Source organism: Chamaea fasciata, unplaced genomic scaffold (assembly GCF_029207755.1).
Source record: "Chamaea fasciata isolate MVZ Bird 193981 ecotype frontalis unplaced genomic scaffold, bChaFas1.0.hap1 SCAF_6, whole genome shotgun sequence".
In the NCBI taxonomy this organism is placed as follows: Eukaryota; Metazoa; Chordata; class Aves; order Passeriformes; family Sylviidae; genus Chamaea; species Chamaea fasciata.
The window spans coordinates 55,758,546-55,786,230 of record NW_027094091.1 but is presented as its reverse complement, the minus strand read 5'-3'; the positions used below and the strand labels follow the sequence as shown (position 1 = coordinate 55,786,230).

Genomic DNA, 27,685 nt, shown 5'->3' with positions numbered 1-27,685 from the left:
CACCTGACACTGAAAAAAAGTCAGTCTCAGGCAGCTGTGCATTTTAAAGCTGGGCCCTCACTGTAATTCCGAAATATGCTAATTGCCAGGCTTTTATTTTCATTTGACTGTTTTGAAAAGCTTAGAAGAAAGGAGGAAAAATAAAGGAGTTTTGTAAATAGCCCTAGGAAAAACCTCAACCTGCTGCCCATGTAATTTCCTTTAAAAACAAGTTTTGTACTATGGGAAACTGTATCATGCAGCAGATTTGCACACAGTCCCATATGCCCCACATCTACGTGATTTTATATAATTTCTTTAGCATGTTTGCTCATTGTTACAGTTGTTACTAAGGTTACTACTACTGTCATTACAGAAGGAGGAAGTGCTTGCTTACCCCAAAGCTTGTCGATGGTTCCCTGTGTGTCTAATTAAAAATACTTTTTTTCCCCCCTCTCTGTAGACTTTGCTTAGACCATCATGGTTGTAACACTACTTACTGTTTATCTGGGATTTAAACTGAAGTCCTGCTGCTAGCTCTCCCCTTCTTGCTTCTCTTAAATAACCCAGAAGTGATTTAGCATTTAAGTCAGTTACTAAGCAAGAATTTGGAGCTGCGCAACCTTCTTTCCTTTGGCAAGGCAAGAAAGTAACACTTTTTCCAAGAGTAAATGTAGTATCATTATTATAGGCCAAACTAGGAAGATTTCATGCTTATTTTCTTAGAGTTTAGTGGAACAAAACTGAAGCCTCTGGAAATGAAACTGGGGGACAGACCCAATCCATGCAGGCAGAAATCTTTATTAAACACAGATGTCAACAGCAGTAGCATGTAATTAGTGCCCTAATTGTTGACTAGGCAAATAACCATGGCTTGGGGAAGGTCCAGGTGGAGGCATCTGTCTGTGGATGTGTCTTCTTCCTCTAGTTACCGAGGCTCCCTTTAAGGTCAGTAAAAAGAAAAAGGCTCTTTCTAGACCGTGATTTATCCCATTCCCATCTCAGCCTGGTATAGGGGGTATGAATTGCATCCTTAAGACTGGAATGACTTGGCCTGTTTTTGCCTGCACCTTTCTTATGGTGCCTGCAAGAGTTTCCAGACTCCATGTCCTGTCCATAGCTCCCTGTACACACTCCTTCTTTTTCTGGAATAAGAAAAGGAGACATAAAAGCCCATTGATCTGACAAGATATAAGATATTTTGTATTCCCATTGGCTGGGGATGGGATTTGGGAGATTTGAGTCCAATTCTGATCCTGCCACTGACTTAATATACAGCTTTAGGCTGCTCCCTGCTCTGTTTCCTGAAGTGAAATTTACAGGTTTAATGTATGTTTGCATCTGAATGACAACATTTAAGTGATAAGTGATTGGGGGTGGGGGGTGGGTTGACACTCAGGTTTGTTTTTCTTTTGAGATTCATCTCACCTATGTTTTCCTCTGAGACCAAAATCCACATAATTCTGGTAGTAGACCAAGAATGCTGTGTCTTCGGACTAACAAATTAAAAGCACTTAGTACTGGGTGGCTTATCATTCCTACAACGGGAGAAAAAGGAGGGAAGGAGAAGTCCTTTAAAAAGAAAAATAAGATTAGTGGAAGTCCATTGTGTGAATTCCCACTGGTTTATAATACACTTCTGTGGCTTATCTAACAGTAAACTGTGATGTCTAGTGCTTCAAGGGGTTTAGGAAAGAAATGTAGTGCTCTCTGTGACTTGGTCTTTACCTACAACAAGTGCTTTATTATCTTGCACTTATTTAGCACTATTAAGGGCACAAACTTTCAGTGGTGAATGGGACTTGAAGTCTAAATTTAATTTTAATTAGCTGCTAATATATGCTTAGCATGCATAGATTGCTGAGATTAAAACCCATGTGAGTATCCTGGGCAGTGACTACATGTGCGTGTGTGTGCTTGTGTGGAAAAACCAAGGAAATTTTTTTTGACAGCAAAAAGAAAAAAAGTAAAACCCCCCCTGTGTTGTGTACACTGGGAATGTACAGACATTTGTAGCATTGTGTGTTGCAATTCCTTCCCTTGGAGGGCTGTTTTCAAAATACACAAATAGATAAAAGTGCCTGGTTGTAATGTGGTGCATGGCCACACCCAACTGGGAATGTCACCTGTGTGGCAGAACACTGCCCACCTTTCTCTTGGTGATCTTTTTGGCTTGTGTGGAGAGATCTCGAAGCCTTACACTCTTCTGGGATTTGGCAGTCTTGCTGCCATTGCTGCCATGTGTTCAACACTTTGTATGTATATTCAAAGTAGGATGGGAGAGAGAAAGAGGTTTATCCTGGGGTGGAGACAGCTGCTGTGGATAAAATAAGGAAGGTAAGACCTGAGCAAAGGTCTTGGTCTGATGCTGTCGTTCATTGCATAAACCATTTTTTGTATTTTCGGTTGCTTAATGTACTCAGGGTGAACCATGTGCTAAATATTGTGCTGAATCAGGGCCTTCATTTGCTTAAAATCTTTTTCTTTACACTTCATCAGTAGACTTAAATAGTACATTTGCAGTTCACGACACACAGCAGGTCCAGCCCTGGGAGTCTGTCACTCAGGTAATTTCTTGGAGCTGGCAGACCAGACGTACTTTTCCATTAGTTGTGCTGTGTGCCTTTGTGGGACCTGAGGTCAGCTTGAGGTGAAGGTAATGAGGCCACAAAGAGCTAAAGTTTGGTTTACTTGGCCATATTTAGGGCGAATCTGCTGTTCAGTGCTGTCTGGACTTGAGCCCATGGCAAATAGCTCCCAAACTGTGCTCAGAATAATTCAGAATGTGTCTGGGGCATCCTATACAGTCCCTTGATTCCTTGAGTCTTCAGAGATCTTCAGTGATCCTGCTTTTTTTTTTTTTTTTTTTTTTTTTTTTTCTTTCTCTTCTCCCAGTACTGGCTATAACTTGAATGCAAAGAGGAGTTGTTCCATCAGACATAGTGTCTGTCTCTGAAGAAATTTGGATGCAGAAGAAATGACCTTATCAGTGCATCCCTAATTCCTAGTGAGCTTAATGGGATTCGTTCTGGGTGTGTTCAAGGCCAGGTTGGATGGGGCCCTAAACAACCTGGTCTGGGGTGTTATCCCTGCCCATGGCAGGGATGTTGGAACAGGATGGTCTTTAAGGTGGCTTCCAACCTAGACCTTTCCATGGTTCTGTGACCCTTCAGCACCTCTCAGGACTGAGCCATGGGTTTTGTCCAGGAGTCTGTCAAAGCTGCTGCTGCCTGTGTTCTTTTAAAGACATATGCAAAGTCAAGATGAACAACCACTTCCTGCATTTCTCTTCTTTCCTAGAGATGGATCAAGCTGATTGTGCTGATCAGGAAATTGTTTGACTGAAGGAAAAAGCTGTCTCTGACATCTTTTCTATTTTGGGATTTTCAGTTATTTGATTTTGTTATTTATTTTTTAAATGGTCAGTAGCTTAGCACAAACTTATTTCCAGACTCATCTGTCCCATGTTGGATTTTTTTTTCGTTTCCCCAAAAGACATGTCTCATTACTGTGCAAACAATTAAAATGTAGAAAAAAAAAAGAGAATTAATTACTGTGCAAAGCATTCATTTCTCTCTCCTTCCCCCATGCTCGGGTCTCCTTTGCAGTGCTTACTGTATCCTTAATTGTTCAATCTGTACTTAGATAACCTTCACTCCTTTAAAGGTATGTGTCATTGCAGAGAAATCTTCAGTTGACCGGTGTCCTCAGCCAAGCTGCCCATTCAGGCACAGGGAGCAGATGGGGAAGAAGAGGCTAAATTCACCATTTAGTTTGCAGCAGTATGACTGATTCACAAGATTTATCTTTTAATGTGTTAGTTGTTGAAATCTGTTCATTTGATATTTAAATTATTTTCAAGTGGAAATTTCATTTATGATCTTACCCCAAGAGGGTGACTAAAATGTGTGGGCTTGAACAGGTACAGTGTATAGACTATGTGGCTCTCATTTCCTTCCTTTTCCAATTGTATGAAACACTTTGCTTCAAAAGGTGTGAACTTGAACTTAGTCATGTGGAAGAATCACTAAAATTACTTAGTCCACGCTGATTTAAGGAACTGGAAGGTGCTGCTCATGCACCTGTGGAAGAAGCAGCTATGTTGCCATGAGGTGACATGTGTTGGGAGTTAACACCAGTGATATGAGTGGAAGACAACTGTGCCATTTCTGAGTTCAGCCTCCTGTCAGCTTGCTATCTGTCTTCTAGAGATCATGCCCTAGACAGGCTTTGGTAGTAAAGGAGATCCAGTAGAAACTCATGGTCCATGGAAATCTATGGTGTCATCAGGGGACTACAGTCATGCCTTCACCATCTCTTCTGGCTCTTTCTTTGGAGTTTCTCCGAGAATATTCTGGAGTAATATATTATGTATGTAGATTGTGCCATGGCAGTATTTTGCTAGCAGCTGGAAGGTAATTTGCTTGCCCTAAGCATAGGGAGGGCTTTTCCCTTACATCAGTTAGACAGGGTTTTAGTCTGTCAGTTCTGAAGTCAGGAACAGAGCTCACATCCTACGGGGTGCCTCAATGACAAGGAAAGGAGAGGCTGTGTCACAGAGCTGCTCCTCCTTTGCAGAGGACAGGAATGCTTTCATGTCTCACATACCCCTTTGCTAGGCAGGCAGGATGCCATCAGCATACTTCACTAGCTTGCTACAACTCGTGCTCATCCAAGGATGAACTGGGACAAGATTTTCCCTGGGAAACCATTCCCAATGTCACATACACAGTTTGAAGGGCTACTGAGGAGCTATGGTGCATGTGCAACAACTCTGTGTGTGTTGTTTTGCTGCTTCTTAGTTTAAAACACAAGAGGTTCCTGCATTTCTTTTCTGCCCTGATTTGTAGTTCTTTGGGAGGCACAGCTATAATAATCCCCAGTGTCTGCTTTTTATCATTACCCTCTCTTCTAGATCCAGATACAGAGCAGATTGGAAAGGGTGAAGACATATCAGAATAACTCCCAGACAAGTCAGTTGGAGGCTGCCTGACTGAATCTTCATAATGCACCTTGAAAATGCAGCTCATGCCATCTGCAAGGACAACTTCAGAGAGAGCAGAGCTTGGCTGCTGGGTGTGAGAGGCAGAAGTAGGCACTGCCAGCTCAGTAGTTCAGCTTATAGGTTCTTAGCACCTTCCTAAGACTTTAGCACAGATGGAGCAGTGCTGGCACTCCCAAAGCAATGAGGTTACTGCTTTGCCAGTGTTTACCCCATTGGGCCAAAGGCGGGCTAAATTAGATCTGAAGAGGAGTAAACCATGTAGATCGTAGGCTGGGGCAGGAAGGCTCTTTGACAGTGATAACAGCATTCCATTCATGAAATAATTTTGTGCTCTAAAGTTCAGTTAAACTTGCTGTGCAATGTCTTTGCACTCAGCTTTTTTCAGGCTGCTTTAGCACACACCAGCATCCTTATCTGGCTGAGTGAGGGCAGGTAGAGTCACAGAATTTACCTGGTTTGACTTCCCCAGTGCTGTTGCTGTTTTGCTCTCATGCAGTGCCTTTTTTCGTTACCCCTCTTCCCTGTTCTCTGCTTGATCTCCCAGTGTGATCCAGTTCCTGCTGGTGGCTGGGAGCCTGACAGGTGGCTGGGGCCCTGACAGCTGGCAGGCAGCTCTAGCAAGGGGCCTGTGCTGCCAGCTTTGCATCAGCAAACCCTGACTCTTTACCCTCACTCTTCAGAGAGCAACCCTTCCTCTCCTGACTAGCTAAAATGTGAGGAAGTGGATTGTTTTCCTCTCTGCTAACTCTTGCAGGTTTACCCAGCGCCTTGATCATGTTACTATTACTGGGAGGGATTTTGTTCTTCTGGTGACTGACGGCAAAAAACGAGGGTGGGGACAAGAGACCCCACAGCTCTTTGCAGGGTAAGGGGCAGAAGGCTGACCCCTTTCCTGAGGCAGAGGTTACTCTGTGAGCCTGCAGTGTTGAACAGGTTACTGGCTAGGTTGGCAGGATGAGATTTTACCAACTTCAGACAGATTTTGCAACGTGAATTTCCTGTATATTTGAAACATTTCCCTGGCCAACAAGAGCCAGGCAGCCAGGCCTGGCATGGAGAAACACAGCATGTGCTTTAAATTAGCAATTGTGCTCCAAAATCAATTTGCTACATCAGGCTTCATCCAGCGAGTTAGCAGGCATCAGTGCTGTGCTTTCAGCAGCATGAAGGAATTGAGAGAGTAGGGGAGTGGTTGGATGTATGAAATACTTTAATTTGTGGGAAGTGGTGATCTGTAACTCACCTTCATGTTGCTTGGCTGCTTGTCTGAGTTAGCTCCAACAGAGGTTTTTGAAAGGCTGTCCTCTGCTCCTCACCACCTCTCCAGGACACTGCAGCAAGTGTAATTGGGAGGCCACTGTGGAGCTGGGGGACTTAACAAGATGTGGCTGTACCTCAGGCAGTGGCCCTCTGGCAACACTGACTTTTGAACGGCAGTGTCAGAGGCGGTACACCAAGGAGCTGTGTGCAAAAAATCCTTTCAAATGTTGAAGCTGAGTTTCTGGCATGCACATAGCTATGCTGATTATTCCTTACTGATCTTAGATGCTGTCATGTCAAATTCACTTGCTTAGTGTCACTTCATAGCCACCCCTGGGACACTTCCTAAATTGTTCATAGGATTTGAGTGCAGCACAAGAAGTTAGGTAGCAAATATGACTCAGTCTTTAGGGTGCAGGCTGGAGACTGCTGAATTGGGGTGGTGTTTGGCAGAGCTCATGCTAAGTACTCCCTGTTGGAGGTAAGAAGTATTAAGATCTTTCTGGAGAAGCTCTAGGAGAAGAAGGAAGAAGAAAGGGGGAGCAAACTCAGGAAGTGACACACTGGTGGAAGGGAGAGTAGAAACCCTAGAGAAAGGCCCAAGACTTAAATTCATTTCATGGAAAGGAACTGAAGGTCATGATAACTGGTGGGCCAGACTGATTCAACATGAAGGACTGAAAAGATCAATTTTTAACAGAAAGGGTGACAGAAGAGCACGTGGAGAAGATAATAGCCCCTTTTTTTTTGTAAATGTGCATACCCTTTGAGGAAGATGGACTTTGGGCTTTGGCTAGTTTCTCTACTTTCCCACAGGGAGTAAATGTAGCTCCAGAGCAGGGCACATTCCAGCAGAGCTGGGGAGCCAAGTGGACCAGACCACTCAGAGTTGTTGCCCTTGTCTTGTCTTGTCTTGAAGTGACTGGAGCTGCTCTAGGGAGAGGGAAGTCAGTGGCCACATATAGCTGGTACACAAAAACATCTGTAAAAGTGACATCAGGCTCCTGTGACACAAAAACATCTGTAAAAGTGACATCTCCTCTGTGGGGGCTCACAGAGAAGTGGACCTGTGTTACCCTGTGAATCATGTCCAACTTCTACTGGCATAGAGAGAATTTAGCCTCTCGGCTTCCCCACCTCCCTCTGGGTTTTGTGTTGTTTTTTTTAAGGAGCAATGAAGGGATGTTCAGCTGCCACAGCCCCAGTCACTCCCTGTGTAGGGCTGCAACAGCCGCCCACCAAAGGCAGCTCCACGGTGGAGGATGGGCTGCCGAGTGGCTCCTCGGCTGTTGCTATAACAACAGTACCTCTGTCTCATTTCTTTTGAAAAATGAATTGCTGCTGGTGAGATGAAGCGGAGCAGCTTCTCCTCACAGATGAAAGCCCTGCTGACAGCCTCCACACACTCCTGTTTATCTGTTGGGTCTGTCACGGCATGTCCGAGAGCTCTGGCCAGGATTTCAGGATGGGCTGGATTAGACCGTTTGGGTCGCTGTGGGTTTGCGTGCACAGCCTCTGTCCCCCTGCCTCTCCTCCAACTGAAAGTCATTTAAAAAGTCAACCTGCCAAAATTTGACCTTTTCTCACTCTGCAGCTGGAGTTTTTCCAAAGGCATATAAAGAATCGAGATTCTTCACCCTCTTGTGCTTTGGGGTAGAAAACTGCAGTGAAATGGAGAGTCGTCAGCCAAATATTTTGTGTAAAAAAGCTAAAGCTTATGAAGCTGGAAGGGGGTTGTTTTATTTCAATATTTTCCTTTGATTTTGATATTTTCCTTTTATTTTTAGTGTCAACCATCTTCTGCTCCTAGACATAAATCTCTCAGCTCCTGCTAGTATCTTCGCAACGCATGCTGTAAAACATGCACAAACTGTGTTCTTGTACTAGGAAGGAGAGGGAGGGCACTTTAAAAGATACTATTTTACTTTACTATTTTTACTTTTGTGTTTGTAGAGGGAAGAGGGAAGTGCTGCAATTTTAGTCCAAGACACTGTGGAATCCTGGTGGTGGTAAACTCTTTGCCAGTATATGTTCAGTGTAGGATATCCAAACCATTCAAGAGTTAATATGGTGATTGGGAATGAAATCAAGATATGGAAAGTTTTCATTGAAATAATTTGATAAGAATATTTCTGTGTTGTACCTGAAATAAAAGGAGATGCATCTATTGTTACGGCTCCCAACTCCCCCAAAATGCTGGAGTCAAGGGGCTTCCCCACCTGCAAGGCTGTACCCAGCAAGCTGCTTTCAAACAAACCTTTCATGTTAAGTTTCTGTCCACCTACAGTTTTTCAATGAGCAACCAAAGAAAATAAAAATATTAGCTCCTGTTAACCCCCTAAATCCTAAAGTCTCTGAAGGAGAACAATGTTAGAAAACTTAGAATAGGTTTAATTTAATTTCTTTTTGCAACAAGGCATGACTTCGGTATGTTTCATATTTGACAGAAGATAGTTTCCATGTCAAGCTGCTTTTTCTTGTAATGCAAAATAAACATGTTTATGTATATTTATATACTGGGCCGACTTTTACTTTCAGTAAAGTCACTGAATATTTGTACAGGGCGACATGCAAGTTCCAGCACATGATGAAAATTTAGGAACTGATATTTTTAGGGCTGATCATTTGCCACTAGATAGTTTTGATTCTTTTGGTAAACATTCTTATACAAATAAGGTGATAGATTCAGGATAAAATAGTAAATGTTTTAAAACCTGAAAGCGTGAAACCATGTAAAAGTGTTTCACTCTTACCAATATTTTTTGTAAAGTATTCATTCAAACTTGCAAAACATATGGAGTCAGTTGACTTGTATTCCTCAGGAGATAATCACTCTCACTACTCCTTCCCTTGTCATTAAGACAGATTTTTTTCCCAGTCTTTTCCTCATAGGAACTTTGTTTCAGGATGAGAAGCCACCAGGTCCTGTTCTTACTTTAGCCCAGCATTTGGTCAATGTGGACTTGGGGTAAAGGCCATGGCACGTTTTGAACATTTTGTCAAATCCCGGTTTTGCCTGTGCATGCCCATTGAGTTTGATCCTGAGTCACTTGCTGTTTGGGGAATGTTTTTCTGATGAGACAATAGTGATTTTGTAGTGAGATGGCTTAGGAGTTCAAATGGGTGATTTCAGCTGTAAATTGTGTGAGTGGTCTGTTAGGGACAATATTTAAATATGCTATTTTAACCCGTTATATCAGCTGACCACCTGCACTTGAGGCCAGCTCATGCTCTTTCGTTTCTTGCCCTGGAGCTGTGCCTTTGTACTTGTGAAGCAGTGCCATTACCACATCTGTAGCATCCTTTCCTATCTCCAGGGTCTGATCCAGGGTTATATAAAGGTGAGTGGAACCAACTCAGCTGTAGGATTCTGCAGCACGGCTCAAAAAGCAGCAGGGAGCTGTAATGCCACACACCGGTGTTCAGCTTAACACGGGTGGTTTTTAGGGAGAGGAGGGCAGCAGAGGTGAGAGCCATACTGTAAGTCCCCTTGTGAGATCTGATTTTGATCCTTCACACTAGTCCTGGACTTCCTCTCCACGTGGCTGCTTACTGGCAGAGATTGAGGCAATTACCACCTCTGGGCAAGCACCTCTTGCTAGCAGAGCTCTGCTGCTAGCACAGAGAGATGAGAAGGTGATGCTCTCCTGCAGGGCCCCGTGCTCTGCAGCCCTGGTGGGTTCCTGCAGACTGTGGTTGCCAAACCTGACTATGCCAGGCCTTAGTCTAGAGAGAGTGGCACAGTGTGCTTTCCCACCTGCATCTGTGGAGCTCGTGGGGACAAGAGCTGCTGCGTTTGGGAGAGGAGTGGGAATGCAGTGACAGGGACTTGATAGGGAGGCCCAAAACATACTCACAGCCTTCTGGAGCCCCACATTGCTGCAGGCCAGTTCCCCATCACAGCCTGCAACACAGGGAGAGGAACTTCTGGGTGCAAACCACTGGCCATGCTGTTCCCTCATCTCCAGAAACTGGGGAGGGGATGGACTCAGGATATGGACAGCTGCCACAGAGCTGCATAGGCAAAAATACACAGAATGCTCCAGGTTGAAAGGGACCTTAAAAATCATCTAATTCCCACCCCCTTGCCACAGGCAGGGATACCCTCCACTAGACCAGGTTGCCCAGTGCCTCATCCAGCCTGCCCTTGAACACTTCCAGGGATGGGACATCCACAGCTTGTCTGGGCAACCTGTGCCAGTGCCTCACCATCCTCACAGGGAAGAATTTCTTCCTAATATCTCATCTAAACCCACCCTCTGTCAGTTTGAAGCCATTCCCCCTTGTCCTATCACTTGTGGAAAGTCCTTCTCCAGCTCTCTCGTAGGCCCTTTGGGTACTGGAAGGTGCTATAAAGGTCTGCCCAGAACTTTCTCATCTCCAGGGTGAACATCCACAACTCTCCAAATTCAGGGTTTTAAGACCAGGCACCAGAAGAGGAGAGCAGCCATGTGGCAGAGGCTGTGGTTACAGAGCAGCTGGTCTATGTGGCACCACAGAAGCCACGAGGGTGGAGGAATTTCTGCCTGCGGGAGGCTTGGCACACACTGGCTTTGTGCAAGGCGGAACAGGCAACAAAGTCTCGGTCTCTTATGCCAACAGTGACCCACCGGGGACTCGTATTCACGTGTTAATTATTTTCCCACATTGCTCCAGTGGAAATCAAGGAATTGATGGTCTGCTTAGACTCATAGCCTTGCCTTTCTGCCTGGTTCTCAGCCAAAGAGCAGTCTGACCAGTACCTTGGCATCCCACGCATGCTCAGCTGTGGCTGCAGCAATGCCTGTGCTAGCCACATCCCTCTGCATTGTGCTGAAAGAGGCCAGGCTGGCCTGAGGGGCAGGAGAAGGGCACAGCCTTCCCAGAACCACTCCCTCCAAAACCTGGGTGAGATAGGGATTTGCTTGCCCGTCTTACACATGCGATGAAAGGGGAACCAGCCCTCTGGGATGGGAGAAATAAATGGGATCTGGATTGTGAGAAGAAAGAAGGTTGAGGACCTCTAGGTTAGGGAAGGGGTGGGAGCTGCATATCTGGGACTTTCCTACCAGTGAGAATACTTTAAAAACTGATAAAATCTTTCACTATTTTGTCTTCTATTGTTCTAGTATCAAGGATGCAAGTGTGTCCTGAAGGCGTTTGCTAGAGCTGTGACCTCTTTGCTTCCTCCCCTCCCCACTATTGTTTTTTGCCTTAGCTGAAGAGAGATGCTTTTTTTAGCCTCGTACATAAGTAAAGGACAGCTTGGGTGTGAGTGGGGAGGAGTGCTGCTTGCTACAGTTCTTTGCTATGCTTCTATAACCTGACTTAAAGCTGATGTTAATACACTATTTTTTATAAAATTCTTAAATTCCAATTTATTTGCTTTTCTGTAGACTTGTCTTGCTATTATTTGTTAGCTATTTATGTTTTATGTTAGCTCCTAGCACATGGCTGATTTCCTTTTTTTCATTATTTGATTGAGTTAACATTATGCAAAGTTCCTTCTATTTTCCGGGGTGGATATATCTTTTTTCTCCCTTAAAAGGGATTTTCAATATACTAGCCAAGAACACAGGGCTAATCAAATGAAACTATGTTAAATTTTTTTTTCACACGTTTCAATATAAGCAGTCAATCAATTATACTGCAGTTATTTTTAAAGAAGATTCTAGAAATTTCCAACAAAAAAAAATTAGAGTGAGTAGTAAATTTTAGTGATTCCTTTTTTCTTTTTTTTTTTTTTGTTCCAGTTTACGACTTCTCACTGTGTTAGGCACACTGTTTAAATCTCATCCCTGCATTAGATACAAAATGTTGAATTAGTCAGCTTTTTCCCTAAATTTCCTGGAAGTTAGGCTCAGACTCAGCTTGGAAAGCACAGCCATATTTTACAGTTCTGCCTTCCTGGTCAAGGGAAGGCTTGGTTTGGGACAGGGGGAGGTGTTTGGTTGTTTGGGGTTTTACAGACTGTGTTTTTAAATTGATCAAGGCATAAGAATGAAATCAGAGAAACTTCCTAATGAGTTTTAAAACTTATGGTCGCTGGCTTGATGAGGAGTACCTTGTCACAGTGCTCATGACTTCTTTTGCATCTGCAAAGGGTTAATATTTGTCTTTCCTCTTGTTTTCTTTAAGCTTCAAGAGACAGTCAAAAGGAAGTTGGAAGGCGCACGTTCACCTCTCAATGGAGAGCAGCAGAACGGAGTTTGCGATGGGAACTTCTCTCCAACCAGCAAGCGGACACGAAAGGATGTGCCAGGCATTGAGGCAATCAACAGCTTGCCCATTAATTTGCCTTTGCCTGCTGTTTCTCCTCTTCACCAGCTTGACATGAAAGCTCCCCTGCCCCTGCAGAACAGTGGAACTCACAGGAGTGGTCTAGAAGACTTGGGTGAAAATGGTGGGCTTTCTGAGATAAAGCTCCCTGTTAATGGCTGCAACGAGCTGGATGATAGTTTTAACATCCTGCAGAGCAAGGAACTAAAGCAAGAGCCTTTGGATGACTCCAACTGCATAGACACTTCTGAAACATCTCTTTCGAATCAGAACAAGCTCTTCTCAGACATTAACCTAAATGATCAGGAGTGGCAGGAGCTCATAGATGAGCTGGCAAACACCGTCCCAGAAGATGATATACAGGATTTGTTCAATGAAGACTTTGAAGAGAAGAAGGAGCCCGAATTTCCCAGGCCTGCCACAGAGACTCAGGAGAGCGCGAGCGTAAAAAGTGATCCATCCCATTCTCCGTTTGCTCACGTCCCATTAGGGTCTCCCCAGGTCAGACCATCTTCTTCTGGTCCTCCATTTTCCAACACCTCCACAGGCTCTAGCATCGCCTCTGCATCCAGCGCACCACCAGCCCCGGTCCCTGCTGGATCACCAGCAAACTGCGTTGTCCAGTCCCCTCAGACTCCCAGCCAGGCGCACACCCCCGGACAGACGCAGGCGCGCTCAGGAAATGGCTTCCTGATGAGCGCGGCGCCGGTTGTGGCGGGATCGGGGCCGGTGAGCCTGCCGAGCGCTGACCTGTCCCCAGCTGAGCAGCTTAAGCAGATGGCAGCCCAGCAGCAGCAAAGAGCCAAGCTCATGCAGCAGAAACAGCAACAGCATCCAAATCAGCCCTCAAGCTGGTCACCGGTGGGGCCTCCATCCAGTCCCTACGGAGGAGCCTTCGGTGCAGACAAACCAAATAGTCCGATGATGTATTCTCAAGCCTTTAACAACCAAAACCCAATAGTGCCTCCTATGGCAAACAACCCCCAGAAGACCACAGTTAATAACTACCTCCCTCAAAATCACATGAACATGATCAGTCAGCAGCCAAATAATTTGGTCACAAACTCCTTGAGCAAACAGCCCAATATGCTTTCTTATGGCAACACCAAACCTCTGACCCATTTCAATACTGAACTGAGCCAGAGGATGACCCCACCCATGGCAAATCCTGGGAAGAACCCCATGATGCCATACATCCAGCAGCAGCAGTCCCAGCAGACGCAGATGCCGGCTCAGATGGCTCACCTGAGTGAGGAGCAGAAACGTATGCTCATCATGAAGCAGAAGGGAATGATAAACCAGCCCTTGGCATATGCAACGCTCCCTGCCCTTGGTCAGGTAAGTGTGAGGGCACAACATGTGGGCAACAAGAGGCCAATACAAAGGCTTAGTACCTCTTTGTCCAGTCTCCTCCACTCGCCTCCTCTTTCTCATGGAAATTATGGAATGTCATTGCAGATGCTTCTTGGATTTTTCACACGGTATTGGAGCCTGATTATTTTAAGAAATAACTGAAATTATGTTGCATTATACTTATGTGTTGTGAATTCACTGCTCTTTACTCGTGCCTCTTCTGATGAGTGCTTAGGACCACTCTGGGAAATTTTGGGTCAGAAGTCACTCTTCCTTGGAGGGTTTGTTTCCTTTTGTTCGTAATGCAAGACTTGGTGGTTGTGGATCCTAAACCACTGCATGGTTTTGTTTCCCCACAGTGTAGTTAGCATTGTAACAAAGAGGAGGTGGAGCAGTTGATCCCTTCTTCTTAGGGTAGAGATCAAGCCAGCTTGAAACAGCATTTTTGGCATTTTGGCTCTGGGAGCAAAGGAGGAGCATTTTGGGCGCTGAGTGCCTTTGGTTTTGACTGGAGAAAGTAAGAACAATGGAATGCTTTTAGTGGTGTTTGGACCATGATAATGAGATGGTTTATTCTGGGACTTTCAAGCAGTCCTTAGTAACCGCAAGTATTTTGTCTTTCAGCAAGAGGCTGAAGCCAGGTTGACTTCAGAGCTTTGGCATCACTGTCTCATGTGTACTCTGTGCTGAGCTCTGGTGCAGCAGTTGCCAGGCTGGGGAATACTTTGTAATGAGTTAATGGCCAGTTTGAATAGTGGTTACATCAATACCCTATTGCCTCCTGGGTTAGCAGGGTATTCTTAGCTGTGCAGTCCCGGTAAAGATCTGTCCACTGGTGTCATGGAAAGGTTCAAGAAGAAATTTTTTAAATGTTGTTTTTGAGAGTTTAAAAATGGATTAAAGTTAATAATCAATTCCCAAAGTAGGTGGTGCCTTCGCAGAAGTTATGTGCCACCAAAACATGTCAAGAAGTCTGGTTTACACTGATAGTATATAATACACTAATAGAATTGTTGGTTGATCATTTTAGCATAACAGCTTTTCACCAAATTAGCTGTTTCCACACCACCTACAAGGAATACTTCATTCTGAGCATGGTTTAACTGTGACTCACACTATAATGCATGTGAAAATACAGCAAATTTTGTCATTCTTTCAGCTTACAGAGTTTGGGGATCAACCAATAAGGAGAAGTAGGAGCTTTACCAGGTCAGAGCACATCACATATTATTTAAAATTAATTGCAAAACAAAAAGAAATGTTCATCTGCCTCCTGGTTTTGGTTCAGGATGTATGGTGACAACTCGAAGGTTCGTATTTTTATATTAATTCTGCTTGCCTATTTTATTAGACATAGGTGATCTAAAGCCTCTTCTTTTTAGGAAGGCTTATCTAGAGGAATACTGCAATAATGACATGGAACTCAGACTGTAATTGTAGCTACAGATTTGTCAGTTTGTAGCTGAGAGGCAGAGGATGCTTGGTCATGCTGCCTGGTGTTTTCTTGTTTCTTTCCTTTGCTTTTGTTAAATCTGTTGAACTCAAAGACCCATCAAACAGCTGAGAGGATTAACTGCCTGTGTGAAAGAGTTAATGCCATCTCCTCCATTTCATAAATCGAGAAATTAATGTTAATATCTCTCTACAGTTCCACAATATGAATGGCTAGCCAAGGTTTCATATATCTACTCTCACTCAGTTTCTCTCTCTCTTTTTTTTTTTAAATGTAGGAAAAACTAGATATTTGGATAGAACTAGACATTCTTCCACAAACAAGTCCAGATATTAAGTCATTTCTGTGACATACAAAGAAGAAACTTAAGGCAGAGCCGTACTTTGTTATGTGTTATGTGCAATTCACATTTATTGATCCATTAAGGATCAGGGACTTCTTGCTTTTGTGGAGACATCAAAAGGTCTTTGCTACTTGTGGAACTCACTTGCCTACACTGAAAGGATTTATTTGGGTGAGAAAGGTTGAAATAATAAGTTTCTAACTGTAATGTATCCCTTCTTCCTCTGCTGCTTACCTGAAAAGCATTTTTCTGTGGAAAATTAGAAAGCTTATTATTGTGAGATGTGCTTGATGGAACTTACTGTTTTTGCAAAAGTGGTAAAAATGTTAGTATTCTTAAGTTAAACACAGACTGATGCAGATTATCTGATTCTAAAACTTACTACATGCAGATAGTCACAGATGAAAAATAGGAATATTGCACTCTTCAGTTTGAAAAACATTTCTGAATGTAAAGTGAATGTATCTTTCTGTCAGTTTATAGTTTCTACTTTCATTGTAGTTTTGGGGTTTGACAGAGATTTGTGAAAGTGTACGTTTTTGTTAAATAATCTCCATGATTTAACAATTTATATTTAAGGAGAAAAAGAATCTACCTATCGCATCTAGTTAGCAGTGACCATATATACTTCTGTCAAGTTACTCTTACAAGGGCATATTTGAGAACCAAAAGCTGATTTAGAGATCATCTGACATGTACATGAGTGCCTTGTCTTCTTTTCTGTGTACTGCTGTAAAATTTAGGTATGGCTTAGTTCTGTGCATGTGTACAGATGTTAATTAAGACCCATTTGTGCCTGAGGTACTTCTGTTGTAATTAGTAGCATTCTTATATTAACTCATTGCTTCAGTTGTTGAGTGTATTTTAGCAAGACATTCATTTATTTTTTTTTTAGTCCAGCTGGGGCCTTGCAAATGATCTGTGGAGGTCAGCTGCCCATGACTGTCCTGTTAATGTGTCAGTGCTCTGGGCTTGTCTCCTGGGCAGGCTGAGCATCACTGCCTACTCTTGAAAAGGAAGGAAGCCTTTCTGCTCAGTGTGTGTGTGAGTGGTTGGACAGGCAGAGTGCTAAATTAGCAGCCTAGCTAGCAGAACTAGCATCCAACAGAAGGAGGATTTCCCTGAAGGATCTCTGCACTGTGTGTACTGAGACTCTTCCTGTCAGATGCGTTAGTCCTTTGCTTTTCTGTGGAGATTCAGGGCTGGTACTGGCACTGCAGTTGAAGCCCTCAACACACTGATGCTGAATAACCCATGTGCTCTGAACCACTAAATCCTGTATCTTATTTTATACCTTGTTTCTTTTCACAGGAGCACTAGTTGGGGTGTTTTTACACAAAGCTGATACTGGTTTGGATTTTTGAGTCAGGGATTTTTCCAGAGGTGGCCTGAAGGTAATTTTGATGGAGTTTTTTATCTGGAACAGTGTTAAAACCACGGGCCGATCCAGACCCATCCATATCCAGCAAAACTCATGGTGGATCCTGACTCCTCTACCTTATCAAGACTCCATCCTACTAGTGTTACCTCATCTTGTCAGACTCGTACTTCGATTTCCCTGCTCCCTACCCTGTTCCATGTATCCTGATCAGTCCTAAACCCAGTTATTAGTTTGTGACTCTGTGGCAGGTGTTGCCATTTTTTGCTCTCGCTTTTCCTGGGTGGTTCTTCCATTCTTGCTTAGCTGGGGCTCATAGGCTAACCCAGCAAGTAGATTTTCACAGAGCTGGAAACTTGTTTGGTATTTGAGGAGTAGAGGTCCTCTTCTCTTCTGGTTCTCATGTCATAATAAAAGAAATCAGTTCCACACCAAGAACGCAACAGTGGATTTGTTTAGACTTTTTATAGCATTTTAGAAATAAAAGGAAGAAAGCCTGAACCCACCTCCTCAAAAATTACACTGTTTTCCAAGCTAAAATGTTCCTTTAAGTTTTTGAGATGTATGCAAGGTTTTATGGGAGGCACTTTTTTCTCTTTTTCCTCAAACCAAAAAGTAATTTCAAACTGAGGAAAAGTAAAACCGTTTTCTTTGGGAAATTTAGGAACAATTAATTGTGCTTTTTCTTGGTTCCAGCTGTTCAATAGGAATGCATAATGGTAGGAGAAAAAAGCACCCCAAAGGAATAAAAGTTGAATGGCTGAGGCAAAATTTGATGTTTGGAGCCTAGTGTGTGAAGGAAAGTAATGAGAAGTCAAAACAAAACAGAATTCTCTGTGGGTGTAAGAAAAGTAGGGAAAAGAGAAAAAAAAAGAAAACTAGACTGCAGCTATTTGCCTGCATGGGACTGTGAGAATGCTGCAATTATTTCCTAATGAAACCACTAGTTACATTGTTTAAAATTGTAGGGATGTGAATGAAGGAGAGAAATGACACCATCCTGCAAGCATATCTTCATATTTAATTATTTGTCCTCTGTTTTAATCTTATACATTCAAGATGCATCATCTGCTCAGTCTGGTTTTGCATGCCAAAGATAATGGGAGACCTGTGTCCTGAGAGCATTTCCAAAACATCATCATCATTGTCCTTTAGAAGTGAAAGGGTGTGTTTCTGTCTGAAATTGTAAAAGAGATTTTACACTTTTTTGAAGGTTATCTTTGAGACAGTGAGAAAAAGTGATTGTTGATGTTCTGGAATTTGGCCTTTTTTAGAAGTCTACCTGGAAGTACAGAAGCAAGATTTGTATTCACTGCATGGAAATGTGACAGAGAAACAACTGTCTTACCAGCTTTTAGGGGAGACAGGCTGGAATGGAAATAATGAAGGAGAGGATCACTTGCTGAGCAGCCTGTAGAGCTGTAGTGAAGGCCTGTCTGTGCTATGTTTGGCTTGTAGACACTGCTTTCCACAAAAGCTTTGACTTGGAGTTTAGATGCTGTGCCTGTCTTTTACAAGAGTCCAAATGTGCTTCCTGGAAATCAGTCTCTGGTAGACTTTCAGGGACCGACAGGTTAACAAAATGTGCTCAGATGGATTCTGACCATCTTACCAGGCAATTTGTGAACACAGCCGAGCCTTCTTACCATGCCTGCTGTCATCTGCCCATTGTGCTGTAAAGGAGGCCATGGTAGCATAAATCCCTAGAAACAAACACTGGACAGCATTTGGCTAAGACCTCCATGGCATAATCCTAAAAACCAATTTTGTTGACATTTCCCATGAGTGTGTACTAATTAATGTAATACAAACTTCGTTCATTTCATTTGGCAATGTTTTTTCTTCAATGTCAAGTTTTTTTCCCCAGCCTAAACCTTGCAAAATCAAAGTATATGAGCATTGCTCCCATGCCCCAACTAAACCACTCATCCTATTGTAAGGAAATGGGAACAGACTGCCCAGGCAAGTGGTTGATTCACCATCCCTGGAGGTATTTAATAGACATGCACATGTGGCTGTGGTTTAGTGGTGGACTTGGCAGTGTTGGGTTAAAGGCTGAACTCAGTGATCTTAGAGGTCTTTTCCAGCCTAAATAACCTTATGATTCTATGAAATTCTTTGGTGAAACCTATTCTTCTGAAACCATGCTGACTGGTATTCACTGTTAAATCCTCCCTGTCATTGCTGGTAGAGAGATGAAACCAGTTGTTCCATTGTTTGGCTAGAGAGTGTGTCAGAATAACTGGTTTTTTCCACTTTGAAAAACACAGTTGTAGTGGTAACTCTTTGCTTCATAGAAACTTCTCAATTTGTTTAAGATTTATAAAAATACATTCTTATGTGATTTTCTTCTTGTCAAGCTTCTTGAAGACTTATAGTGTGTATTATTCACATCTGTAAAGAAAATGTCCTATGTTCTTTTTAGAAGCAGATAATTTGTATTACTGACTGCACAAAATGTATATTAAATGTCCCCAATTTTACTTCTGTTTTTTACACTTTTCCTTCCTACATGATCTGGATTGCTACACAAAGAGCAGTTCGTCCTGTTATTTAGCAAGGTCCAATCGTTTAATGATTCAATGTGTGCCAATCAATTCTCCTCCAGTTTTATTAATTACAACTGCAGTTGTGAAGCACTGTGGTTTTGAAATGTCTAAGGCTAGTAGCAGCATATTTTTACATAGAGTGCCAACCTTTCCTGGTGTGTTTTTTGTGCCTTTTTCTCCTGAAAGTGCAAGTCAGCATCATCAATTTTAGCTTTCCAGTCTCATGACCCATTCCCCTTGCTTCCAGCAATACCAGCCCTAACCAACTTCTTACTGTCCCCAGGCCTTTGTAGCTCCCTGTGTTTATTGCAAACCAATAAAGTGTCCTGTTTTCATGTAGACACTGACTTCAGGTCACGAGTTAGATTTTGTTACTTTCCATTTTTCTTTTGAGAGAAGACTCATTCCAAAGACAGAGAGTAAGGGTCCTATCCTCAAGAGCACTTTGTCTGTTTAGCCTTTAGTATCTCACTACTGGTTGCCAGAACTCGTGGAGCACTTGTCTGAGCATTTTGGTATGACTTGCTCTGATTCCTTTTTCTCCAGTCTAGGATCTTGCATTACCCAGCCATGATGCAGATTGAATCATAGCTTGCACTTAGATAATATTTGAGTTTTAGATTTATCCGTGTGTAAATTTTTTAAGTCCATATGCATCCTTAGCTTTACCTTTTCCTGGACTGTAGACATTTAGAATTCTTCTTGCCCTTGTATTTATTCATTTCCCTTCTGCAATTCCTAGGTTTGCCAATTTGCTTCTCAACATCTCAAAAACATTAATCAGATCCTATTTTTACAGGAATGTATATTCCTATGTTTAAAATCATAAATATTGAATGTCTAAATCAAAAGTGAACTCATGCCTCCCAACACTGCTGGTTGGAAATATTCAGAAATTCTAAAATTTCTTTAAAATCATGTGCTCATAAAATTAATACATATTTGGGATAAGGTAGCAGTTATCTTCCTGTTTTCTGAACTCTTATGATTCTTGACTTCCAGCTGTTCTGTATCCATCTGGGACAAGAGTTTGCTTGTAAGAGTAAAGCTTTGATTCTTCCTTCCCCTTTTGGCTTCAGAATATGAAAATGAAGGGAAAACACATGAAATTATGACTCTATAACGACAGGAGAATGTAATACTGGGGATTTTCCTTACCCCCATTCTAATCCAACCTGTTCTTTTACCATCAAGGTTCTGCTGCAACTCCAGACCTCCTTCTTGGAAGCTCCCCTTTGGTTGTGCTTGTATTTCTAAGGTGTCACTTAGTCCCTTTAGAAAATACACATCACAAAATGAAATGACATTGTTTCCAAGTTACAGTCCATACCGAATACACAGGTGAAGTAATTGTTCAACCAAAATTCCTTCATCTGCCACCAGCAAGAAGGCTGTGAGTGCAGTGGATTTACTGGGCCTTGCAGGTCCAGTCAGATTTAATCAGCAGCAGGTCCTGGTCAGATTTAACAGTACAGATCCAGGGCCAGGAAGATCTGTCTACTTCATGTCTTTTTCTGAGAGACACAGGAGTTCTCTTCTCCCTTCTCTGCCCAATCTTCCAGGTCTGGAATGAGATTGGTGGTCAGCTTTCCCTTGCTCGTAGTGGGAGTCAAGCAAGTCTTGCAACTCATTCTGGAAGAGAATAGCCTTTGCTGGGAAGGCTTTGCAGTTGTCCACCCATTTTCTCTGGCACTGTTTTGGATCTGAACACATTCAGACCTATCTCATTTTCGTAGAATAACCATTTAAAGGGGGGTTGGTGGGGGTGTCCTTATAATTTCTAAAGATGTGAATATAAATGCGTAAATCAATGAATGATTTGCCTTCATCAGGCATATAACAATGAACTTTAGATTATTGAGATCTGGGGCCCTTACTGCTCTCTGTATTGATTATAAGAGATGAAACAAACTGTCTCTTTTCAGGCTGCATTTCCACCCTCAGCAGCAATTCTAAGTCCCAGTGTCATCTCATGCATCTCTGCCGACATTAGATTTAAAATTGGCTTTTGACTATTCTGTTCGTCAGGAAACAAACTGTTAGCAAATCCCTTTGCTAGGAAAGCCTTTTCTGGATAGTCTGGGAGGTTTTTTTTTTCAACTTAAGCATAGTGTCATTGTCTTTCCCATACTTTGTAAAGAGAACAAGAGACTAAATTAAAAATTAACTCTTTCCATCTCTTTTCCCATCTCCCTCCAAAGTAGAGGCATATACAAGCTGAGATTTAATTCCAAGCGAACTTGAAATTTAGTTTTTTCAGTAGTATTTCAATAAGAGTTTAATTGTACATATAGAAATATTCTTGCAACAGGAATTATTCTCACACAAGCAGTATCGTCCCCTGTGCTCTCTTTACTGCGTGAATAATGGAATGTCTTTGCTGCTTAACTCAGTTAAGTAGGTTTCATGCAGTTTCTGCTCCACAGTGATCACCCAGCCTGCTCTGCCAGGGACCTCCTTTTCTTTCCCTGCATTCTCCCTCTGCTCTGATTTCCCTCTGTTAAGGAGCTTGCAGCAAAGAAAATGTATCAAATAATCAATTGATAAGGATAAAGGTTATAGGGTATCCTCTAATTAAAAACACTGCTTTGAACTAGATTTTCATTATCTTAAAAGCAACCTCCATCTTGTTCTTCTCTTTATTTTTCCTCAATTTTTTTTTTTTTTGGTGTGTGGGTGTGGGTGTGGGGGTGTGTGTGTGTGTGTGTGTGTGTGTGTGTGTGTGTGTGTGTTGGTGACTCCTTCCCTGCTCTGTTCTCTGGTAAACAGATATCATCAGGGGAGGAAAATTATGAAAAGTCAGCATGGGCTCCTCCTCCCCCCGGAGGACTGTTTGCTGACTCCCCATGCTGTACACATCCTCCTTTGCCGTCTCCTGCATCACCTCCTTTTTCCTGTTTGCTGGCTTTTGTGGCAGGCAGGCCAGAAGGGCTGGGGCGCATAAAGAGCAAGTCTAGGGAACAGGGTAAACTGTAAAAACGGTTCCTCTCCCCATGTTCCCATCACCAGTTGCTGGTGTAATGGAGAAACTGGCTCCTTTGTGAATGGGGGAATACATGGCAATCCTTTCCCAGCTTCTCCTTCAGGAAGTCCTGCGCACCTGATCAAGCTGTTAAAAAACCCCAACGTTGTGAGGGAGAAAATCTAGGTATTTCTGCTGTGGTGGGGCTCTGTGGAGGGTGTCAGAGCCACATGTCAGAAGAAGCAGTGCCCACCTCAGAGGTGTTGCAGCTAATTAAAGATTCCATACAGTGACAGCTTCATTTTGGGTAGCACTGTGAAGAGGTCTGAAAGCCAGAAATTCCACAATCGGAGTGTCCGCAATTGTCTGTGCTGTTCTCTAAGGTGCAAGAAATGGCAGAAGAGGAAGAAAGACACAGAGAGAAGTCTGGGAGACTAAGCACTACCAGAAAGGGAAAATCCCCTGCTCTGTTTAATCCCTGTGCTTCTTAAACGTCCTCCCTCCACACTCCCCCAAAAAAACATTTTGATGGCACCGAAAGAGACTGTTTGTCCCAGGAGCATGAATACGTCCCAGCTCTTTTGCTTGAGGAGAACATCATTAGGTATTGACTAATATTCTAGCTAGGAACTTAGGACCAAGCAAGGCTCATATTTTCAAAGGAAAAGTAATAGTCCCGTCTTTAGGGGCTCATTTTTGCTCACCTTTCTTTACTGCAGTCAGGACTGTAGCTCAGGAGTGTTCTGAACATCACTGTGTTTTGTGGAGTTATATGTGGAACCCAACAGCCCTTTTTAAATTTGTGTTTACATACTCCTTTGTGGCTAGTATAGCTGTTTGGCTTTTTGGACACGTATTACCAGAGTTTTTTCTGTCTCTTCTCTAAAGCAATATGACTAACAGCCTGGTTGTGCCTCGGCAGAGGGCTTGGCCACCTGATCCCAGAGCAGTGATACCAGGACCAGTGTCAGCATCCATTCAAAGCTGAGCTCAGCATCTACCTATCCTGTGCCTGTGTGAAGGAGTGCTCTCTGATCAGTCTATGCTCCCTGGATGGCTGGGATGTTCCAGCTCAGCAGCAAGGTGTACATCTCACTTCTGATTTCCTATTTTGTCTTTCATCTTATCTGTGTAGATCCTATTTCTGGTGCTTTTCAAAGCATTTCTACATATTCAAGCCTAATGCTACCAGAAGCATTATGTTATCCGTATGTGTGTTCCCTCCAGAAAGATTTCCTAATGTTGCAACATGTCTGTGTCCATAGTAGGAACACTTAATACCTCTTGAAAGACTGTCCCAGTAAGTGGTTATGTGCAGATTTGGAGTCCTGTGCTCAGGAGGTTCTGCCAAATCCCAGCTGATGCATCTAATTAGCTAAAGAATGTGGCTTCTGCTCTCTCAGCAAAGATTTCATTCCTCATGGGCAATGGGAAGCTTGTCCTCTTTATGTCCGTGTTCAGCAACTTAGTGTTGTCCGAGACAGCCAAATTTGTGGATAAGGAGAGGAACCGATCTGTTGGTCCCTATGTTTTGTTCTCTTGTTGCATTCTGCAGTCCTCCCACCTCGTACTCAGCCCCTTTTTCATGTGTGAGAGGAGCGTTTTGTGTGCATTAGCCTGCAAACGCATCTTGCACATCGGGACAAAACCGCCCATTCTGTGGCAACACATCTTCCAAACAGGTGCTTCCTCATTTACACCCGGTGGGAGCTTGTTAGCAGCTCTTCCTCTACGCTAAGAGAGGAACTGCCTAGAGAGGATCAAGTATCTCCTAAGAAGGCAACCCCAAGTTTAGCAGTACTGTCACAAAATCTTGTTTCCTGTCTCCTTTTCACTTCTGTTTCACACGTGGGCACAATTAAAGCAGATTACTCACCCCAGAAACTTTGTCTTTGTCTTTGCCTTCTGTAGAATCTGTTCTGTCAGGTCTCTCACTTTTGGTTCAAATCGCCTGGTTTGGAAAACAGGTAAACCTATAAGATGCCTTTTGTTTGCTTATGCTGTTTGGAGAAACTGGAGGAAAGTCAGTGTCTTTTAAAAACAGAAAGAAAAATAATTTGAAAGTGTCTACCTAGAGAGAGTGTAAGACCTGTCCTGAGATGACTCCTCCCTTTGTGATATGACATTCCTTGAAGGGTAAACATCCTCAAAAGAATCTGAATTTTAAATTCATTTTTGTACATGGTATTGCCTAGAGAAAGCAAGATTCCTGAGACTGCCCAACATGCACTTTCCAGGGAATTACTTTTCCAGTGTGCATTTCTTTCCCTCTAAATCCTGCAGGTTGGGGAGGATTTGTTTGTTTGTTTGATTGCTTTAATCTCTCCTATATTATTTGTCTGCTTCTTTTCTCTCTCCCACTACTTGATGAGCCATTTTTCTTTCTCTCTGTCTAAGTTCCCTGCTCAAGTTTACCTCCTCTTTCCCCTCATCCAGCTTTTATCTCTCTGCTTCCCCTCCTTACCCATTTAATAGCACAGGACATTTTTTTGGTATTGTCACAGTTCACAGGAAATTACTGCAGACACCATGGCTTTCTGTGGTCTGTGATATGAAATATTTGTTGTCATATTAATTGGCTTTTTAACCAGTCATAGGACAGGTGAAGAACTGGGGAATCTTAGCTATAATCTCACTAATGTAGTAGCACCATCCATGAGATAAATTTGGCCTCTCTACCTGCAGTCTGACCACTAATCCATCTCAACAAGAATTTCAGGGTTCCAAACTAGGGAATTGCTTCACTTGATCAAGATTATTTGTACTGTGCCCTTATCACAGATGGCTAAAACAAAACTAAATATGTAGGAATTTTCTGTTTTTAAGTGACCAGGGACATGCACACCTAGAGAATTTGTCTATGGCAGGAGAATGCAGTAAATTAGGGTTACAAACCCTTGCAGTCTTACAGATAGAAAAGCAGTTTTAGGTGACTTTTTGGGGAGAGTAACTTTTAAACCCTTCATATCACGTGAAACTGGTCCCATCACTTGAAGACAGCTTCACTGTTCCCACAGACACATGCATAGAACAGAAATATTTAAAGCCTTTTAAGACATTTCTGGAGTACTTACTATGTGCACCAGAAACTACACAATGCACATGGTTGTATAGTAAAATTTAATGTATGTGGTCACTCTGAAGATGTATTCACCTTATTCATCTGACTACATGGGGCTGGCTAGTCCAAGAACAAGGAGAATCATTTCTGTGTTTCCCCAAGTGCCTGCTCACATCCCCCAGGTAAAAGACAACACAATGGGGAAAGTGTCTGTACCAAAAAGTTTGCGTGTCTGAAGCAGGTGAAGCTCTGGGTGTCAGTGGGAGATGTCAGAGATTTCTCACCATGACACAAGAGAAGTCACCAGCTGTGCTGCTCTCTAGAAATTTCCCTTTGCACTTACTCATTCCTGCACCTGGTTTGCAAAGAGCGCGGGGATTACATCCCCAGTCCTTCCCAAGCTGCAAGTAGGAGTGAAAACTGCTGCCAAAAAAAATAATCCTTGACTCGGGTTACCTAAGGGGTGGGCTGTTTTCCAAGTGCCCTGCAGAAAGGGACACGGGTGTCACCTGCAGGCACACTTGCACAGATCCTGCTTTGGCTGGGGATGGACAGTGTGTCACATGCACTGAAAGCCTGGGATTTTTGTGCTGATGGAGCAGTGGAAAAGGCCCCAGCTTGGCAATGACTGGGGATCTTGGAGGGGGAAAACCATAGGTAGCAGTGCAGCCCTTCAGGAGGAAAGCAACCTGAGGAAAGAGCAGGGCCCCTAAGCCCTTCTGCCTTTCAGTAAAAGCTGCAGTGCTCACACCATGCACATCAATCCTGCATTGTTGTCAGCAAGATGTTTCCCACTGCAGCTGGCCAGGGAAAGCTGAATAAAGACCAACAGAACTCTTATGCTTTATTATCCACTCACCTGTCTGGAGCATCCTGCTTGCCTGCTCTGCTTCCCAACTACTTGGCAAGCGTTGTGCCAGAGAAGCTCTGGCCTCTGGGCAGCACAGGTCAGAGTAGAGTGGAAATGTCAGGGCTGGAACTTCAGCAGAGCTCCCAGCTTTGTGCTTCCTATAGCAGACAGCAGCTGTGGAATGGCCAGCTCTTTGACCAAAGGCAGCTGATGTGTCTGCTTCTGCCCAGGCTCTCGCTTTAAGTACAGTGTTCTGGGTCAAAAAACTCAAAGCATTAATGTCAGTAAATAGGCTGGTTTATTCATGCTGAGCAGCACATTCTTCTGTAAAAAGGACAGACTTTTGGAAAATCCTCAGGGTAAGTCTGAAATGCATGTACTGGAGAGGACACTGAATGGCAGGACATTGGGGTTTTTTAAAGGTGGTCTTTTATCACCTCTTAGATTTCTCAAAGAAAAGAACATGGGTTATTGTGATTGATTTTCAGTTAACTGAGAATACGTGGTCTCTTTCTCTCTCCTCCATTTTTCTTATCTATTCCACCACTTTAATTTCCTATTAATAGACTGTGCTTTTCTTTTTCAAGTTAGTGAGAGATTTCACACCTACACAACCTTAGTCAATGGGAGCACTTACATAAGGACTGCACAGTCTGCCCCTGTGCATCTTGATGAAATTGGAGAAATGGTGGGGTGGTTTGTTTTTTTTTTTCCCTTGTTCTTTGGGATTGCATTCTTCTTTCTCAAAGACTTTGTTTGGCCTCACAAAATTAGATCACCACTATGCAAAAAACAACCCACTGTGATCACAGCTTCATTGCACAGTGCTTGTGCTTTCTGAATGTTGTTCCCATCTCTTCAAGATTAAGTCAGATCCAGTGGGTTGGACCTTTGATCTGCATAATAAAAGGCAAGGGGGTAGTTTGTAAAATCCCTCCTTTCCGTCTTTATTCTTTGCAGTTTGGGACCTGAAGGCCTGAAATAATTTTTTCTTCCTAAGAGGAAACTTTATGTCATGTATGTGGAGATGCTATTATGATAATTAGTATTGTTAGGAAAAATCGATGTGTGTAAGTCATCCACCAGCAAGCAATGATCTTCTTACAATCAGCAACTTATCATGCATTGCCAGTGCAGGAGGGCTTGGACTATTTTATTCAGATAAATTTCTCATTCATTTAGTCAGTAAATCATGGTGCACTTCATGATAGTAATTTTTAAAGTGACTGCATTT

At 42.9% G+C, this 27,685-nt stretch overlaps 1 protein-coding gene across 1 annotated transcript in view; it reads left to right on the top strand.

Moving 5' to 3' along the window:
• MAML3 (mastermind like transcriptional coactivator 3) overlaps positions 1-27,685 on the top strand; it is a 240,642-nt gene that overhangs the window by 144,558 nt on the left and 68,399 nt on the right. The window contains exon 2 of the mRNA XM_066186419.1: positions 12,362-13,840. Coding sequence (XP_066042516.1) covers positions 12,362-13,840 — 1,479 coding nt within the window. The remainder of the gene's footprint in view (positions 1-12,361; positions 13,841-27,685) is intronic.